The 19011-nt window shown below is 36.9% G+C and overlaps 1 protein-coding gene across 1 annotated transcript in view; it reads left to right on the top strand.

Moving 5' to 3' along the window:
- Positions 1–14223, top strand: part of KIF11 (kinesin family member 11) — a gene marked incomplete at both ends in the record, with an annotated part of 48266 nt that extends 34043 nt beyond the window's left edge. The window contains 5 exons of the mRNA XM_082854180.1: positions 6788–7067; positions 9470–9692; positions 10908–11059; positions 11960–12076; positions 14092–14223. Coding sequence (XP_082710306.1) covers positions 6788–7067; positions 9470–9692; positions 10908–11059; positions 11960–12076; positions 14092–14223 — 904 coding nt within the window. The remainder of the gene's footprint in view (positions 1–6787; positions 7068–9469; positions 9693–10907; positions 11060–11959; positions 12077–14091) is intronic.
- Positions 14224–19011: the final 4788 nt, after the last annotated feature.

The raw sequence follows: 19011 nt of genomic DNA, 5'->3' as shown, positions 1-19011 counted from the left end.
TGCTTGCCCGTCTCACATCCTTATCATATATTCTGATCAGCCTTATGTTTTCTTTTAGAAATTTTATAGTTTTATGTAAGATTTAAAGACATGATCTATTTTTAATTTTTTGTATAAGGTATGGGGTTTGTCAAGATTCAGTTTTTTGCCTATAGATATTCTAAACTAATGAGGATAAGGGTATTCTGATATTTACCCCTATTTTTGCCCATTAAATTGTTCCTTTCTGAAGTTCCAAACAGGTCTGCTGACCACAAATGCTATTTTCCTTTGTCTGAGAATATCTTGACTTTCCTTTTATTCCTGAAAAATATTTTCACTGGCTATAGAATTCCGGGTTGACAGGTCTTTTCTTTCAGCACGTGGAATATGTTGTTTCATTTCCTTTTGTTCTCCATGAGATGAGAAATCCAATCATTTGAATCCATGGCATTCAAATGATTGTTCACCTATAGGCAGTTTCTCTGTAGCTGCTTTTAACATTTTTTCTTTGTCCTTAGTTTTTAGAAGTCTGATTATATTGTGTCTTTTTTTTTTTTTGTGGTACACAGGCCTCTCACTGTTGTGGCCTTTCCTGTTGCGGAGCAAGGCTCCGGACACGCAGGCTCAGCGGCCATGGCTCATGGGCCCAGCCACTCCGCGGCATGTGGGATCTTCCCAGACCGGGGCAGGAACCCATGTCCCCTGCCTCGGCAGGCAGACTCTCAACCACTGCGCCACCAGGGAAGCCCCTATATTGTGTCTTCTTATGTATTTCTTTGAGTTAATCCAATTTGGGTTTGCTCAGCTTCTTGAAATGTAGACTTATACCTTTCACCAAACTTGTAAATTTTCATCCATTCTTTCTTTTCTTTTTTTTTTTTTAATCCAAGAATTGTTTGTCTGTCTGTTTGTTTTTTGGTGGCACTGCTTGGCTTGTGGGATCTTAGTTCCCTAACCAGGGATTTAACCCGGGCCACAGCAGTGAAAGCACTGAGTCCTAACCACTGGACCACCAGGGAACTCCCTTCATTATTTCTTTGAACATTTTTTCAGCCCTATATTTTTCTCCTCTGCTTCTAGAACTATGATGACACAAATGTTAGATTTTTTATTATGGTCCCATAGGTCTCTGAGGCTATAGATACTAGTCTATTTTCTCTTTGTTGATTGATTGAGTAAATCCTGTAATCTATCTTTGTCTTTATGTCCACAGACCCTTCGTTTGTCATCTCTAACCTAATGTTGAACCCATTCAGTGAGGTGTTTTATTTCAGTTACCGGTTTTTTCAGTTTATAATTTTCATTTGCTTCTTTTTTCTTAAATCTCTTCTATTTCTTTTTAAGATTCTCTCTTTTTTTTTTTAGTGTTTTCTTTTTTTTTTTTTTGGCTGTGCCTCGCAGGCTGTGGGATCTTAGTTCCCCAACCATGGATTGAACCCAGGCCCTTGGCAGTGAGAGCATGGAATCTTAACCACTGGCCGGCAAGGGAATTTCCTTTCGATGTGTGTTTTTTAATTTTTTTTTTAATTTTTATTTTATTTAATTTTTCATACAGCAGGTTCTTATTAGTCATCAATTTTATACACATCAGTGTATACATTTCAATACAAATCGCCCAATTCATCACACCACCATCCCCACCCCCCCATGGCTTTCCCCCCTTGGTGTCCATACATTTGTTCTCTACATCTGTGTCTCAACTTCTGCCCAGCAAACCAGTTCATCTGTACCATTTTTCTAGGTTCCACATACATGCGTTAATATACGATATTTGTTTTTCTCTTTCTGACTTACTTCACTCTGTATGACAGTCTCTAGATCCATCCACGTCTTAACAAATGACCCAATTTCATTCCTTTCTATGGCTGAGTAATATTCCATTGTATATGTGTACCACAACTTCTTTATCCATTTGTCTGTCGATGGGCATTTAGGTTGCTTCCATGACCTGACTATTGTAAATAGTGCTGCAGTGAATATTGGGGTGCATATGTCTTTTTGAATTATGGTTTTCTCTGGGTATATGCCCAGTAGTGGGATTGCTGGATCATATGGTAATTCTAGTTTTAGTTTTTTAAGGAACCTCCATACTGTTCTCCATAGTGGCTGTATCAATTTATATTCCCACCAACAGTGCAAGAGGCTTCCCTTTTCTCCCCACCCTCTCCAGCATTTGTTGTTTGTAGATTTTCTGATGATGCCCATTCTAACTGGTGTGAGGTGATACCTCATTGTAGTTTTGATTTGCATTTCTCTAATGATTAGTGATGTTGAGTAGCTTTTCATGTGCTTCTTGGCCATCTGTAAGTCTTCTTTGGAGAAATGTCTATTTAGGTCTTCTGGCCAATTTTGGATTGGGTTGTTTCTTTAATATTGAGCTGCATGACCTGTTTATATATATTGCAGATTAATCCTTTGTCCATTGATTCATTTGCAAATATTTTCTCCCATTCTGAGGGTTGTCTTTTCGTCTTGTTTATGGTTTCCTTGGCTGTGCAAAAGCATTGAAGTTTCATTAGGTCCCATTTCTTTATTTTTGTTTTTATTTCCATTACTCTAGGAGGTGGGTCAAAAAAGATCTTGCTGTGATTTATGTCAGAGAGTGTTCTTCCTATGTTTTCTTCTAAGAGTTTTATAGTGTCCGGTCTTACATTTAGGTCTCGAGTCCATTTTGAGTTTATTTTTGTGTATGGTGTTAGGGAGTGTTCTAATTTCATTCTTTTACATGTAGCTGTCCAGTTTTCCCAGCACCACTTATTGAAGAGACTGTCTTTTCTCCATTGTATATCCTTGCCTCCTTTGTCGTAGATTAGTTGACCAAAGGTGCGTGGGTTTATCTCTGGGCCTTCTATCTTGTTCCATTGGTCTATGTTTCTGTTTTGTGCCAGTACCATATTGTCTTGATTACTGTAGCTTTGTAGTATAGTCTGAAGTCAGGGAGTCTGATTCCTCCCGCTCCATTTTTTTCCCTCAAGACTGCTTTGGCTATTCAGGGTCTTTTGTATCTCCATACAAATTTTAAGATTTTTTGTTCTAGTTCTGTAAAAAGTGCCATTGGTAATTTGATAGGGATTGCATTGAATCTGTAGATTGCTTTGGGTAGTAGAGTCATTTTAACAATATTGATTCTTCCAATCCAAGAACATGATATATCTCTCCATCTGTTTGTATCATCTTTAATTTCTTTCATCAGTGTCTTATAGTTTTCTGCATACAGGTCTTTTGTCTCCCTAGGTAGTTTTATTCCTAGGTATTTTATTCTTTTTGTTGCAATGGTAAATGGGAGTGTTTCCTTAATTCTCTTTCAGATTTTTCATCATTAGTGTATAGGGATGCAAGAGATTTCTGTGCATTAATTTTGTATCCTGCACCTTTACCAAATTCATTGATTAGCTCTAGTAGTTTTCTGGTGGCATTTTTAGGATTCTCTATGTGTAGTATCATGTCATCTGCAAACAGTGACAGTGTTACTTCTTCTTTTACAATTTGTATTCCTTCTCTTCTCTGATTGCCGAGGCTAGGACCTCCAAAACTATGTTGAATAATAGTGGTGAGAGTGGACTTCTTGTCTTGTTCCACATCTTAGAGGAAATGCTTTCAGTTTTTCACCATTGAGAATGGTGTTTGCTGTGGTATTGTCATATATGGCCTTTATTATGTTGAGGTAGGTTCCCCCTATGCCCACTTTCTGGAGAGTTTTTATCATAAATGGGTGTTGAATTTTGTCAAAAGCTTTTTCTGCATCTATTGAGATGATCATATGGTTTTTATTCTTCAGTTTGTTAATATGATGTATCACATTGATTGGTTTGTGTATATTGAAGAATCCTTGCATCCTTGGGATAAATCCCACTTGATCATGGTGTATGATCCTTTTAATGTGTTGTTGGATTCTGTTTGCTAGTATTTTGTTGAGGATTTTTGCATCTATATTCATCAGTGATATTGGTCTGTAATTTTCTTTTTTGTAGTATCTTTGTCTGGTTTTGGTATCAGGGTGATGGTGGCCTCATAGAATAAGTTTGGGAATGTTCCTTCCCCTGCAATTTCTCAGTGTTGGTACCTGTTATCTTTATTCATTCAAGTTGTGATTTTCCAGAATGGTTTTTAATTGTGTCTTGAACATTTTGACTATTATGTTAGGAGGTTCAGAATCCTATTTAAGTCTTCTTTTTTAAGTAAGCAGGTCCTGGGCCACTTTTTTGGGCTGTGGTTCCAATAACAATTTAATTTTCAGAACATTAGCAGTTTTATTCTGGCATGCTTCGTTCCTATGCTATGCATATGTGAAAAATATGTATTCTGCTTTTGATGGATGAAGTGTTCTAAACACATCAGTTAGGTCAAGTTAATTGGTAGTGCTTGCTGTTCAGGTCACCTGTATCCTTACTGAGTTTCTGTTTACTTATTCTATCAATTACTAATAGAGGGGTGTTGAGATCTCCCACTATAATTGTAGATTTCTTTATTTCTCTTCTCAATTCTGTCAGTTTTTGCCTCATGTAAGTGATGCTCTGTTGTTAGATGTATACACATTAGGGTTGATACATCTCTGATAATTGACCCTTTTATCATTATGTAATGTCCCTTTTTATCCTTGATAATTTTCCTTATTCTGAAATCTACTTTGTCTGAAATTAATACAAAAACTTCAGTTTTCCCTTGATTGCTATTTGCATAATATAGCTTTCTCCATTCCTTTACTTTTGGCATAAGTCTTTTTTTATTATTATTTTTTAATTTTTGGCTGTGTTGCATCTTTGTTGCTGCACACAGGTTTTCTCCAGTTGCGGTGAGCAGGGGCTTCTCACTGCGGTGGCTTCTCTTGTTGCGGAGCAGGGGCTCTAGGTGCAAGGGCTTCAGTAGTTTTGGCTCGCGGGCTCTAGAGCACAGGCTCAGTAGTTGTGGTGCATGGGCTTAGTTGCTCTGTGGCATGTGGGATCTTCCCAGACCAGGGCTCAAACCCATATCTCCTGCATTGGCAGGCGGATTCTTAACCACTGTGCCACCAGAGAAGTCCCTTGGCCTAAATCTTTATATTTAAAGTGGATTTCTTATAGACAACATATAATTTGGTCTTGATCTTTTATCGAATTTCACGATGTATGGCTTTTATCTGTGTGTTTAGACCATTCTCATTTAAAGTATTGATATAGTTGGCTTAAAGTGTACCATTTTGTTTTCTATTTGTTGCATTGTTTGTGCTTTATTTCCTTTTTTCCTTTCCTAATTTAAGTTGAGCATTTTTATGTTTTCATTTTATCTCTCCCATTGACTTATTTATACTTTTAGAATTACTTTTTTAAACTGTTTTTTCTAGGATTAATAATATATATTTTAAAATAATTTTAATCCACCTTCAAATAATTTGCTGTTTCATGTGTAATGGAAGGACCTTAACAGTATATTCCCGATTCCTCCTTCCTGTCTCTTATGCATTGTTTTCATGTATTTTACTTCTACATATGCTATATTTACCCAATACATTGTTACTCTGATTATTTTCTTTTTCAGTATGGCTTCTAGAAATTTTTAAATTACATATGTGGCTCACATTATATTTCTACTGAATGATTCTGCTCTAGAATTCTGGCTATCACCTATCCTACTACCTAACTCCTATCATCTGTTTTTCAATCCTGTTGTTGGTCCTATTCATTATATCATGTTTCCACTCTGAATTCTTCTTTCTAGATTCTTAATCTAGAAAGTGTTTCTTTTATTCCTAGTGGGTTTTGATTCCTTGAGGGGATAGATTTGTGTTGATAGCCTCCAAGCTTACCACTTAATTTTCTTTTCCTTTTTCAATTATTTTCACTTAATTTGTAGTTGAACTTCCGCTTTCAGCACATTTGCTTCCTCATGTGATTTGCTCACATGGTGTACCATCTAGTGGTAGTAGAGGGTAACCTTCATTCCCCAAAGTTTAACTCTGCTCCTGTGAGATGACTTTGAATGCTATTACAGGGAACTTTACTGAGAGAAGGAAGCCATCAATGAATTTTTTTTTTTTTTTTTGCGGTACGTGTGCCTCTCTGTGTTGTGGCCTCTCCCATTGCGGATCACAGGCTCTGGACGCGCAGGCTCAGCAGCCATGGCTTACGGGCCCAGCCGCTCCGCGGCATGTGGGATCTTCCCGGACCGGGGCACGGACCCATGTTCCCTGCATCGGCAGGCGGACTCTCAACCACTGTGCCACCAGGGAAGCCCCATCAATGAATTTTAAATGTATATTTTGATATTAGTTTTATATTAGGGTTATGTTACATTGTACTATGTGTGCTATATGTATAGTTTGTCTCACCCCAATATAATTTTCTTTTAATTATTAGGTACCTTTATAGTTGACTTTGTTTTATAATATTTATAATTTTTATGATTTATTTTGTATCATAGGCAAGGCAAAACTGCGTAAGAACAGAATAACTAACTGATTGTGGACAGTTTAGGGACTAAACTAGAGGCTAGAGGCTGTAGGAGGTGTCCTTAAGTACCATAATCTAGTAGGAGGAGTAAAACACATGGGCAGTGTTCATTTTAATAGCCATATAGTTAATATTCTAAGAGGTACAAAGTAAAGTGTCATATCTGGAAAAAGTTTTATAAGAAAAGAGATATTTTCAAAGGTCATTTAGTTGTAGATGTGATGTCAGTCTGCTGTGAAAAGACAATTAAGGGCTTGGGCTCTGGAATTAGACTGCTTAGGTTTGAATGTGCCATTTTTGAGCTGTGGGATCTTGGGCAAGTTATGTATCCTTTGAGTCTTAGTTTTTCAAGTTAACAGTGTTATTCTCTTTTCCTATAGGAAATCTAAAGATATAATCAGCAAAACAACTTCTCACAGTGAAAAATTTGGTGCTGATTTTGATGACTTGTCAGCGGAACTCAGACATTTTAACCAGGAAGGTACAAAACTGGTTGAAGAGTCTGAGAAACACTGTGATAAACTCAGTAGCAACCTTGAAATAACATCTCAAGAGACTGAACAGAGATGTGAGGCTCTGAACACAAGCACACTTTATTTTTCTGAACAGTGGGTATCTTGCTTAAATAAAAGGGAAGAGGAACTTCAGAATTTATTGAAGGTAATAACTTTATAACTGGAACCTCATTTGGGGAGAATAGTGATAATCAGAAAATTAAATATTCTTGGCTAAGAATTGGTTTCAAAACACATGATATTTTAAAGTATAATGTTTTTGTTTTTGTTTTGCTGCATTGGGTCTTCGATGCTGCACGCAGGCTTTCTCTAGTTGCAGCGAGCGGGGGCTACTCTTCATTGCGGTGCGCAGGCTTCTCATTGTGGTGGTGTCTCTTGTTGTGGAGCGTGAGCTTCAGTAGTTGTGGCTCACGGACTCTAGAGTGCAGGCTCAGTAGTTGTGGCGCAAGGGCTTAGTTGCTCCACGACATGTGGGATCTTCCTGGCCCAGGGCTCAAACCCGTGTCCCCTGCACTGGCAGGCGGATTCTTAACCACTGCGCCACCAGGGAAGCCCCTAAAATATAATTAATGACTTAAAATTTTAAGTGTAACAGTTGGTATGCTTATATATGATCTTGTTTCACATATGTTTCCTAGATCTTCAAATTATTTAACATTTACCTGATCTGTCCTATATCTATCTGTGGTTTTTGACTTGTTAGTTCCTTCAGTTAAGAGCACCCCATCTTTTGATATATAATACTTTTCACCTATGTATGCTTTTTACTTTTCTCCAGGTACATTCAAACCTGTTATTGCTTTAATTATTTAGGATATTGTTCTGGTTACTCAGAAGATATCTGATAGATTTGTGGGTTTGCTTGAACTTAACACTTGCATGAGCCCTTTGTGGCTTGGTTTTTCTTCTGTGCAATAAAATGATTTTACTAATATTCTCAGGAATTAGGTAAAAGAATTTAAGTATTTTAAGCTATATAAGCTATTTTCACTAAAAGGAACCATGACTAGTGGAGAAATAGGTAATTTCAGGTTTGGAGCAGGAAGTGTACCAGATGAGCCTACAGATCTTGTCATACCAGAAAGTGAGGAAGCTGTTAAAGATTAGTGGGGCTGTGTCAGAAAGACTTAGGAGCCAACTTGATGACACTCCCCTGTTTAAAGGTGGTACAATTTGAGCATCAAAAAGAGTAATTGCTACGATAGATTAAGATATGTCAAATATGTTAAAATTGATGAATTCATAAAAATTTCATTAGTCTCCTTTGGATCACGCTAGGGAAGCAAGAAATGATTTTGAGAAGTGGTAAATAAAGGGAAACAATTGAGCATCCATCTGTCTTTCCTGAAAGAACTCTATCTTGGTTCAACAGGGTAATGGATGAAGAAAACTGTTTCAAAGAAGAATCCCAGCTAATAAAATGCAGAAGAAATGACAGAATTAGGATATCACAATTTTGCAACCCTTAGTGAAATAATTCCTGTGGACATTAATGACTGCTTACACCATTTGATCAAAAGCTGAAGGAGATGTTTATAATTAAGAGGGTGACCACACTCTAACACACGGATTAGTCTTCTTTTTCGGGATTTTAGTTCCCCGACCAGGGATTGAACCCAGGGCCTCGGTAGTGAAAGCGTGGAGTTCTATAACCACTGGACCACCAGGGGGTTCTCCACACTGATTAATCCTAATGTGAGAGACATGACCAGGCATTATGTGCTTTCAGTACCACCTATGAAATATTCTTGCCCAAAAGTTAAAAACTTATTTAGATCAAGCCTTTAGATCTAACTAATTTGTAGAAAATACAGAGGACAGATGAACATGTGAAAATAACAGCTTAGAGGTGCAATTGACAAAATCCAGAAATTGAGATATTCAGTAGAGCACAAAGACCTGGTTTCTTCAATGAAAATTTTTTTCAAGGAGAAAAGTATGAGGAAGGATAACTTATATCAAGAAGGAGTTAAGACTAGAGGGCCTTAAGCCCCGGTTTTCCTGGGATAGTCCTTGTTTATATCTATTGCACTGGGGTTATTACTATTAATGGCCCTTTTTACTCTGAGAATATCTCAGTTTGGATGATAAATTATATAGTCAATTAAGACATATCAACCAAATATAATGATGAATTCTGATTCAAACAAAACAAGTCTGAAAAACAGACAATTGGTGAAATTTGAACACTGACTAGACATTTGATATAAAGAAATCAATGTTAAATTTTTTAGAAGTGAGAGTGGTCTTAAGAAGCTCTTAACGCTTAGAGAAGTATGCTGAAGTAAATGGATGAAATGGTATAAGATTTGCTTCAAAATAATCCTGGTGGAGAGCAGGAGTAAGTGGCCAATCTTGTTTGATCTATATCCCATGTAGTAATAAATGTTGAGGCTGGGGAGTGAATATAAGGGAGTTATTATTTCTACTTTTGCAGTTTCTAAAACTTTTATTATGGAAAATTTCAAGGTAAGGAGAAGTTAAATATTGCATAAAGCACTGACAACTTTGATTTTAATAATGAAGTCTCATTTGCATCATTTACAGGTTGTACAACAAGGTTGTGAGGCTTCAAGTTCAGAGATTACTGAAAAATTAATTGGACATAAAGCAGCTAATGAGAACCAGCATAACATTCTTCTTGGTCAGATAACTATTGATGAAGAAGAATTAATGACACAAAGTCAAGAACTTAATAAAACCGTAAAAATTGGTTTGACTAAGCTTAATTGCTTTCTGCAGCAGGATCTGAAACTGGATATCCCAACAGGTACTTTAAAAGGGAAATGGAATTGTTAAATTTTTTGAAGTTGAATTCAACTGTATACAGTGCTAGATGTTCAGAAAAACAAGGTCCTGCCATTGCCTGATAGGAATTTGCCATCTCACTCTGATCAACTCAAATATGGAAAAATTAGAACCCCAAAATAGCTTTGATCAAGCATTAAATGATGCATATGACATATATGCCCAAACACTTGGGCATCATAATTCAGTAAAAGTTTACAAACATTCAGGGAACTGGCTTTGGTTAAGAGAGCACATTTTAAAAGCAAATAAAAACAACCATCTATCTAGCACTGTTTATAAAAGGACATTTTAATACCAAAAATAGTGGAGGAATGTAATTAAATAAATCTAGTTTAATGCAGAGCTTACCACATTGCGCATTTTCTCATGTGTACCTCTCATTTTGTCATGACTGTTAGATTGGCATTTAGGAATTACCATTTTGGGAGGTCAGAGATGGCAAGGATCAGTGTAGGCTATAATGATTCAGGAATGCCTTCATGAAAGAAGGTGTAACAAACTGTTTCACACAGGATGAGTAATTGAGTTATTCATTAGATTGTGGTAGGGGTTGCACACCCTGTAAGTTTAGTAAAAATCACTGAGTGAATTTTGTGGTGTGTAAATTACACTTTAAAGCTTTTTTTTTTTTAAGCAATTATAAAAGAGGATGGCACTAAAGGGTGTCAATTTATTTTTTCCCCAAAACTCTCGATATTTATTGTCCACTTTTCAATGAAATTAGGAATATAAATATTAAGTGAAAAGGCAAGTGCCTGTGTAAATTATGAGAGCATGAGTTACTATAAAGAAATGTAACTGGTTAATATTTAGCTACCACCAAATTTAGTGAAATGATTATCCCTGTCAAACTGATCATGCTGCCATTCCTCAGAGCACTCTGAATCGTTTTAGAGCCTACAATACATCTTCTATACATGCTCAGAGATGGAAAATTTCATGTTTTGGTGTAGGTGGAATCTTGAAAATGGTTGAGTCTATTTAAGATCAGTTGTCAAGTTAGGAAATATTTTAAGCAACATATGCCTGACAGATAGCAAGACTGATTCTCATATGTGGCAATGGTTCTATTTTTGGAAGACAAAGACTTATTGGGAGGTATAAGTTCTAGCATTAAAAAAAATACCTTACTCATATCCCACACTTCAATTTTTACCACTTATGTCTACTAAAGGTATGACACCACAGAGGAAAAATTATTTATACCCATCAGCACTGGTGAGAACCCAGCCACGTGAACAGCTCCTTGATCAGTTGAAAAGGAAACAGCCTGAGCTGTTAATGATGCTAAACTGTTCAGAAAACAACAAAGAAGAGACCAGTCAGGTAAAATTTATTTTAGGCATCATAATTTTAGAACTCTCCCATGAACTCTTTTAAAAAAAAAAAATTATTATTTATTTATTTATTTAGGTTGTGCCAGGTCTTAGCTGCGGCAGGCAGCCTCCTTAGTTGTGGCTTGTGGGCTCCTTAGATGCGGCATGCATGTGGGATCTAGTTCCCTGACCGGGGGTCGAACCCGGGCCCCCTGCATTGGGAGTGTGGAGTCTTATCACTGCACCACCAGGGAAGTCCCTCCCATAAACTCTTGATGTCATCTTCACGAGAAGAATTTTATTCTTTGCCCTTCAGTCCTACCCTGTCTCATTAAGGATAGTTGACTGCTAAGCCTGTTTCTTTTAATTGGGCCATTTTTTATGATTAAACTTAGAGATAATTATAATAGACAATGTTTATGTTATGCTGATTATGTGCCCGACACTGTTCTAAACACTTTACATACATATTTACTCACTTAATTGTCTCAATAACTCTATAAGGTGAATGCTAGTACTATCCCCATTTTAAAAGGTGAGGAAACTAAGAATTGCCTTGTCCTAAGTCACAAGGATGGAGCTGGAATTAGAACCTAGCTCCACAATTTGTGCCCTTAACTATAGTGATTATAGAAAAGTTGGGAAATTGGAGAGTAACAAAGAAGGTAAAAAATAAACTGTAATCTCTTTATTCTGAGATTACCATATTTAACATTTTATTATAGGTACTTCTCTATATGAACACATAATAGGAATTATTTTCATTACTTTGTAGACTTCCTACTGATTTTGTTGAGGTTTAACTTTTATGTAATGGACATTGTGTTATTTTCAAAGAAGAAAACTGCCTTTACTTGTGTGAAGGTTTTTAAGCCCTGGGACTTAATCACTCATCAGCTTCTTATTTTAGGACTTGGATGAAGGAAAGGCAGTTCTGGTGCACACTGTTGAAGAACCTCTAAGTCAAGAGCCATCTGTAGACACTAGTTTGGATTGTTCATCAAGTTGTGGGGTTCCATTTTTCCAGGTACCTGATTATATCCTATCAGATAACCTTTCCACATCTGATGTAAGTCAGTCATTTGCTATTCAGTATAAAGGGATTACTCTTGGTGGGTGGAATAGAAAAAATATTTCAGTCATTCCTTTGGGATGGCTTGTTAACTTTTCTGATTTAAATTATTTACACAAGTATGATAATCGATTAGGGGTTTTTGGTAGGATAAATAAAGGCAAAATATGACTTAATCCCATCCTTAGCTGGTAATATTCTGCTGTTATATTTATCCCTTTTCTGCTTCCTACATACTCAGAATGATACTAAAAACAGTCATTTCTCTCTTCCCTCCACCTTTGACATGGAAGTCCTGGAGCCTGTCTCTGTCTATGATCAGACTTTGAAGGCTAAGAAGTTTAAAAGATTGAGAGACCGAATGCCTCTCTGTTAAATGACTGATTCTCCAACTTGAGGCTTTTCTCCTATTCACTATTCCCCCACGTAGCCTCCTGCCTTGATCTTGTGTGTTTAAATCCCATGCCCTCTCCTATTACCTTTTCATCACTGTTGGGAGTATGGCACTGTAAACTATCTACATCTTTCCCTCTAATTTGAAGTCATGAGCCTAGACAGTCTGTGAGGTAAGGATTTCCTTACTTACATAGGACATTGATGTCTACATTTTATAGTTGAAGCACTGCTTCTGATATGTATATGCTTGTACCTGTCTTTAATAGACCTGCAGGCCTCCACCAAGATCTAAAGATTCTCCATCCCTGATTTAAGCTGTTAAAACTTCTAGTTCAGATTTTATTAAATTCCTCTCTGTCTGCATCAAGGCAGTTTTATCTCCAAAGTCTTCCTACCTTTTGCTTCATTCTTTACTATTAGAAAACTCTAGATATATTTCTTTCTATTTATTGACCCTCTCTTCTATCTTATAAAGTTAAGAAAAGGGGGAAAGTTAAGAGAAGGGAACCTTAGTGACTACTTAATCCCTGTTTGGAAATCCTTTCGTTATTAAAGTTTATGATGTTTTGAAGGCCAGGCTTAGTGGTTCGGCTATGGCAAAGAAGTTCCTATAGTACCAGAAAAGACTTGGGATTGGATTTTAGACCTTTAGCTGAAGTCCAGAAATTATTTTTACTCTGATAGCAGTCTGATATGGGGAAATTTTCTGGGTTAAAAACTTTAAAGTTGGTTTATGATTTGTCTAAGAATTGATGAGTGGGTCTACAATGAAAGTTGTCAGTTACTTAAAACCTCTCTAAGGGCAAGTACAAGGATTCCAATGAAATATTTCCAAATGAGAAATATGAAATAAGTTTTTTTAAAGATAAGATACAACTTAAATAAAAAGTGCCTTGAGGTAGCCTGTATATCAGATTCTGTGCTTAAAATAGAATTGCCTTTTTTTTTTTTTCACCCGCACTGCACCTCTTGTAGGATCTTAGTTCCCTGACCAGGGATTGAACCCAGGCCCTCAACAGTGACAGCATGGACTCCTAACCACTGGACCACCAGAGAATTCCCAGAATTACCATTTTTGTACAATAACAAATCTTTGTTTCCCGAGAGCAAGATTTCTAGCAGCCACACTATTGACATTTTGAGCTGGATAATTCTTTGTTGTGGTGACCTGTCCTATGTATTATGTTTAGCAGCTTCCCTGGCTTTTGTCCACTAGAAGCCAGTAGCAACCACCTAGTTTTAACAACCAAAAATGTCTCCAGACAGTACCAAATGTCTCCTGGGGTGCAAAATCTCCCTACTGAGAACCATTGCCCTACAGTAAAATGTGTAATTATTCCTTGGAAAATCATACAGAAAATTAATATTTCTTTCTTCCCCCTCTTGGTAATAAAATGAAGAAGGCATTCATTTCTACTTGCCAAATTGTTGGCTCAAATTTGTGCTGAGTGTTTTCTGAAGTTTTCCACACCTAATTTCTTGCCTATAAACCAGAGAACTTTGAAAATAGAATATGATTAATATGTATCAGATGTTACTTTATATTGACTTAATTTTCCCCCTTAAATCCACAGCATAAAAAATCACATGGAAAAGATAAAGAAAACAGAGGCATTAATCCGCTGGAGAGGTCTAAAGTAGAAGAAACTATAGAGCAATCTGTTACGAAGAGCAGATTACCTCTACGAGCCCAGAACAATTTTTAGTTAACTTGAGGACTGGTAATTTTACTTTCTAAGAAAAATGAAAAATAAAACCTGTAACCCCAGAACTTGAGCCTTGTGTATAGATTAAAAATGAGTAGAAAATATCAAGGCAGTACTGTAAATTTAGTTGAATTTATTATCTACCCATTTTTTCTGTCATTGCTGTAGTTTACTGTATATTAAGTTGGGTTTCATTTGGGATTTGCATTGAGTAAATATGTATTTCTAGCTTTTGATATAAAATAGCTCTTTCATAACAAATGAAAAATATTTTTCTAGTATATTACTAAATAGCAGATATATAGAAGCTGCAGTGTTCTTTTAGGCTTGAACTTATATAGGTAAATATCACCAGTGCATGGTTTTAGGAAGGACCATATCCTTTCTTTTCTTTGTATGATTTAATTATGTTTATTTGCTTACCTCCTTCCCTAGACTGTTTCATTCTGCCTTCTCAGCAAACTTTCTCCCTTTTTTTGTCACCAAACCATTTGTAGCGCTACAAAATGGTATCCATTATTATTATGGGATAGCCAGAATTTTACCTAGAAATCTTTTACACTTTGCTGTGGTTATCTCTAAAATTGCTGTCAACAATAAACACAACCCTAGAAGTATCCCTTCCTTCAATATTTTAATTTGTTTCCCCCTAGATATGAAAGCATTTCATTCCTTTATGAGGCCTAACACATTAGTCCCCACAGAGTTCATAAAAAGCCATCTTCTCCAGAATATAGATTGCTATTATGAGAGAACTACCTGGAGTTCTGATTAATGGCTATGTGACCCTATTTTGAAGCCTGTATCTTGTGTAAAAGGTCAAAGTGTTTAAGTGCTTTTTGAAGCTATTAATTATGACTATCATTTATATTCGTTTACCTGGTGAAACATTTTGTTTTTCTTTGTATATAATAAAATATGTGTGTATATATTTTTCGCTCTTGAAATCTTAACCCTTATTAGAAGGGCCCTGACAATTTTGATCTGGCAGCCAAATTTCTGGAAGTTGGGATGTTTCAGCATGAAGAACCAGAGCACTTAGAAGGAATATATGTGAAGAATAAATTTTTTACACACATCAAGTTTAAGTGTATAAATTCAGATTTGATTCTGATAGCTAAGTAAAACCAAACCGTGTTGGAGAATTAGAAAATCTGCTACTTCAAGGAACTAAGTTTGCCTTGCAGAGTACTAATTATCTTAATAAAAATGATCATATAATTTCTCTGCAAAATCAGATGTCAACATAAGCTATGGATAATATCTAAAAATATAAGCTACCCTCAGTAAACCCATGATTAATAAATTTGGTTTCTACATTAACTTATTTGTCTCATTATTTCTTATTTGGCAATGGGTATGTTTACAGAGTTAAGCCAGTTGTATTAAAATTCCTAAAATAAACTTCTACCGAAGTACCAGCAAGGAAGAAGGGCCTTGGTAAACATCCCGGCTTTCAGTTGCACTTGAAGGGGCTATGATTTAGTGTAAGATTAATGAAAAACAGATTGGGCCTCACAGGGCCTGAAGTCCAGCTTTAAGTCATCTCATTCCCTAAGTTTTAAAGTTATCTAGGAATGCTAATGCAACTGGTTGAACTGCCTGACAGAAGCAAAAATAAATCTGGAGAATTTTAACATCCAGAGCCTTAAATTAGCTCTGTAAATTGTTGTTGTTGTTGTGGTGGTGGTACGCAGGCCTCTCACTGTCGTGGCCTCCCCCGTTGCGGAGCACAGCCTCCGGACGTGCAGGCCCAGCGGCCATGGCTCACGGGCCCAGCCGCTCCGTGGCACGTGGGATCCTTCCGGTCCGGGGCATGGACCCACGCCCCCTGCATCGGCAGGTGGACTCCCAACCACTGCGCCACCAGGGAAGCCCTGTAAATTTTAATATACAATGTCAAGGACTCAAAAAATAACCCTCAGCAGAAACAGAGTAGGTAGCTTCAAGGACCCATTCCTCCTCAGAGGCAGAAACATTCAGAAACAATTTTGTCAGAACTTGGAAGCAAATGTTGAATCAAGAACAAAGTAACTTAAAAACTAGGAAAGCTTTTTGGTGTTTTACTTGCCCTTGTTACATTCCCCTTCCCAGCTCTGTGGTGGTCTTGAAGACATGCAGAAGCCCATCATTCTCAAAGAGTGAGACCCTGTTCCCTGGTCATGAAGGAGCAAAGGATATCTTAATCTCAGAAAGTTGTTTGTTGAAACCTGTCTAAGCCAACCTGAAGGACTGAAGCAAGGCACTTTCCTTTGTTTCATCTAACTCAGAACTCAGGGTGGAAAAATGGCAGGTATTTCTCAAAAATATTGTAAGGCAAATGAACAACCTGCTGCCACCTTTGGCAAAGGATTACAGTTGAGGTAAATAAAGGAGTGCCTAAAGCCTGAGAGGAAAAAATGGGAGATAATTTCCTAGGGAAGTTAGGCTACTCAAAAACAACAGTGTATACTAGGGAACTGAGAAAGCCATCAGTTAGGCCAAGTTGCATGGTTAGAAAAGACCTGAGAAGACCTAAGTGTTCACTGCTGGCTGAACTCTAGGCTCAGCACAAGCAGGAAGTGAAGGCTAAGCTGATTTAAAATGACCTAGCTAAGCACTTAAAGGAGTGCTCCAACACAACCAACCTACGAAGACTGGGAGGATTTTTTTTTTCTTTTAATTCTTGTTTTATATATTTATTTTTTGGCTACTAGCATTCAAGAAAATCTGTCAACACACTAGCTGAACACAAGCAAAAAAGTCTTTAGAGACTACGTAAGTCAAAGAATTGAGACTTTACAAAAGAATAGTTTAGAAAAGTCACTAAATAAATTGCTACAGCCCACAGCAAGGAACAAAAACAAACCCCAAAGCATGAAGAATCTGATTTCCAAAGTTACCCTATTACAATATTCAAATGTTCAGTTTTCAACAAAAACTAGGAATTATGCAAAGAAAGTATGGCTCATTCACAGAAGAAATGAACATAAACCATCCCTGAGGGAGCACAAACTTTGGACTTTAAATCAACTGTCTCATATATGCTCAAAGAGCTAAAGGAATCCAGTAGGAAAATGTCTCAACAAATAGAGGATATCCGTGAAGAAACCATAAAAAGGAACCATACAAATTTGGAGCTGAAAAGTAAGATAACTGAAATGAAAAATATCACTAGAGGCTTCCAACAGTAGATATGATCAGGCAATAGAAAGCCAGTGAACTTGAAGCTAGGTCAATTGAAATTGTCCAATTGAAGAAGCAAAAAGGGAAAAGAATGAAGGAAAAAGTAGAACTTAAGAGACATGTGGAGCACGATGAAGCACACCAATATTTACAAAAAGAGAGTACCAAAAGAATAGGAGAGAAAGAAAGAGGCAGACAGTACTTGACGAAATAATGGCTGAAAACTTCTCAGATTTGTTAAAACACTCAAATCTACACATCCAAGATGCTCAATAAATCCAAACAGGATAAACTCAAAGAGATCACAAGACAATCAAACTGTTAAAACTGAAGACAGAATCTTGAAAGCAGCAAGTGTAGTCTTCAGGAAGATGCAAATCAAAACCACAATGAGATATCACTTTACATCCACAAGGATAGCTATAGTAAAAACAGAAAATGACAAGTCGTGGTGAAGCTGTTCAGTGGGAACCCTCATATATTGCCTGTGGGAATGTAAAGTGGTTCAGCCACTGTTTGAAAAGTTTGGTGGTTCATAAACAAGTTAAATGTAGAATCACCATTTCACCCAGCAACTCTCCTCCTAGGTATCTACCCAAGAGAAAAGAAAAAATGTATCCACACAAATTTGTACACAAATGTTCATGTTAGCTCTATGAGCTAAATGGTATAAACAATCCAAGAGTCCATCAACATATGAATGGATAAATATGTTATATACATATAATGGATTATTACTCAGCCATAGAAAAGATTGAAGCACTGATACATGCTACTGTGTGGATAAATCTTGAAAATATAATGCTATGTGAAAAAAGTCAGATGTAAAAATTCATATATTGTGTGTTTACATTTCTATGAAATATCCAGAATTGGTAAATTCATAGAAACAGATTGGTGGTTGCCAAGGCTGTTTTGAGTTGAGGGAAAGGAAATGACTGCTTAATGAATATCAAGTTCTCTTTTGGGATGTTGGAAATGTGTTGGAACTAGATAGATGTGGTTGTACAACGTTATGAATATACAAAGTGCCACGGAATTATGTACTTTAAAATGATTTATTTTAGGGACTTCCCTGGTGGCACAGTGGTTAAGCATTCTCCTGCCAATGCAGGGGACACGCATTCGATCCCTGCTCCAGGAAGATTCCACATGCTGCGGAGCAACTAAGCCCATTTGCCACAACTACTGAAGCCCAAACACCTAGAGCCCGTGCTCTGCAACAAGAGAAGCCACCACAATGAGAAGCCCACGCACCGCGACGAAGAGTAGCTTCCACTCACTGCAACTAGAGAAAGCGTGCGCAGCAATGAAGACCCAATGCAGCCATAAATTAATTAATTAATTTAAAAAAATAACCTAGTATACCAAGAGACAGACCAAAAACCCACAGAAAAGACAACAAAAACAAATCACAGAAATTACAGCTAATTGAGTTGCCAAACAAGATCTTTTATTTATTTATTTTTGGCCACACCATGCAGCTTGCAGGATCTTAGTTCCCCGACCAGGGATTGAATCCAGGCCATGGCAGTGAAAGCACCGAGCCTTAACCACTGGACCGCCAGGGAATTACCAAAATTCTTTAAATGTTTAATTTTATGTAATTCCCAAACAAAATGT

The sequence above is a fragment of the Leucopleurus acutus genome (genome assembly GCF_964270905.1).
Source record: "Leucopleurus acutus genome assembly, chromosome: 14".
In the NCBI taxonomy this organism is placed as follows: Eukaryota; Metazoa; Chordata; class Mammalia; order Artiodactyla; family Delphinidae; genus Leucopleurus; species Leucopleurus acutus.
The sequence above is the reverse complement of the archived record's forward strand: the minus strand, read 5'-3'. Positions and strand labels throughout refer to the sequence as shown.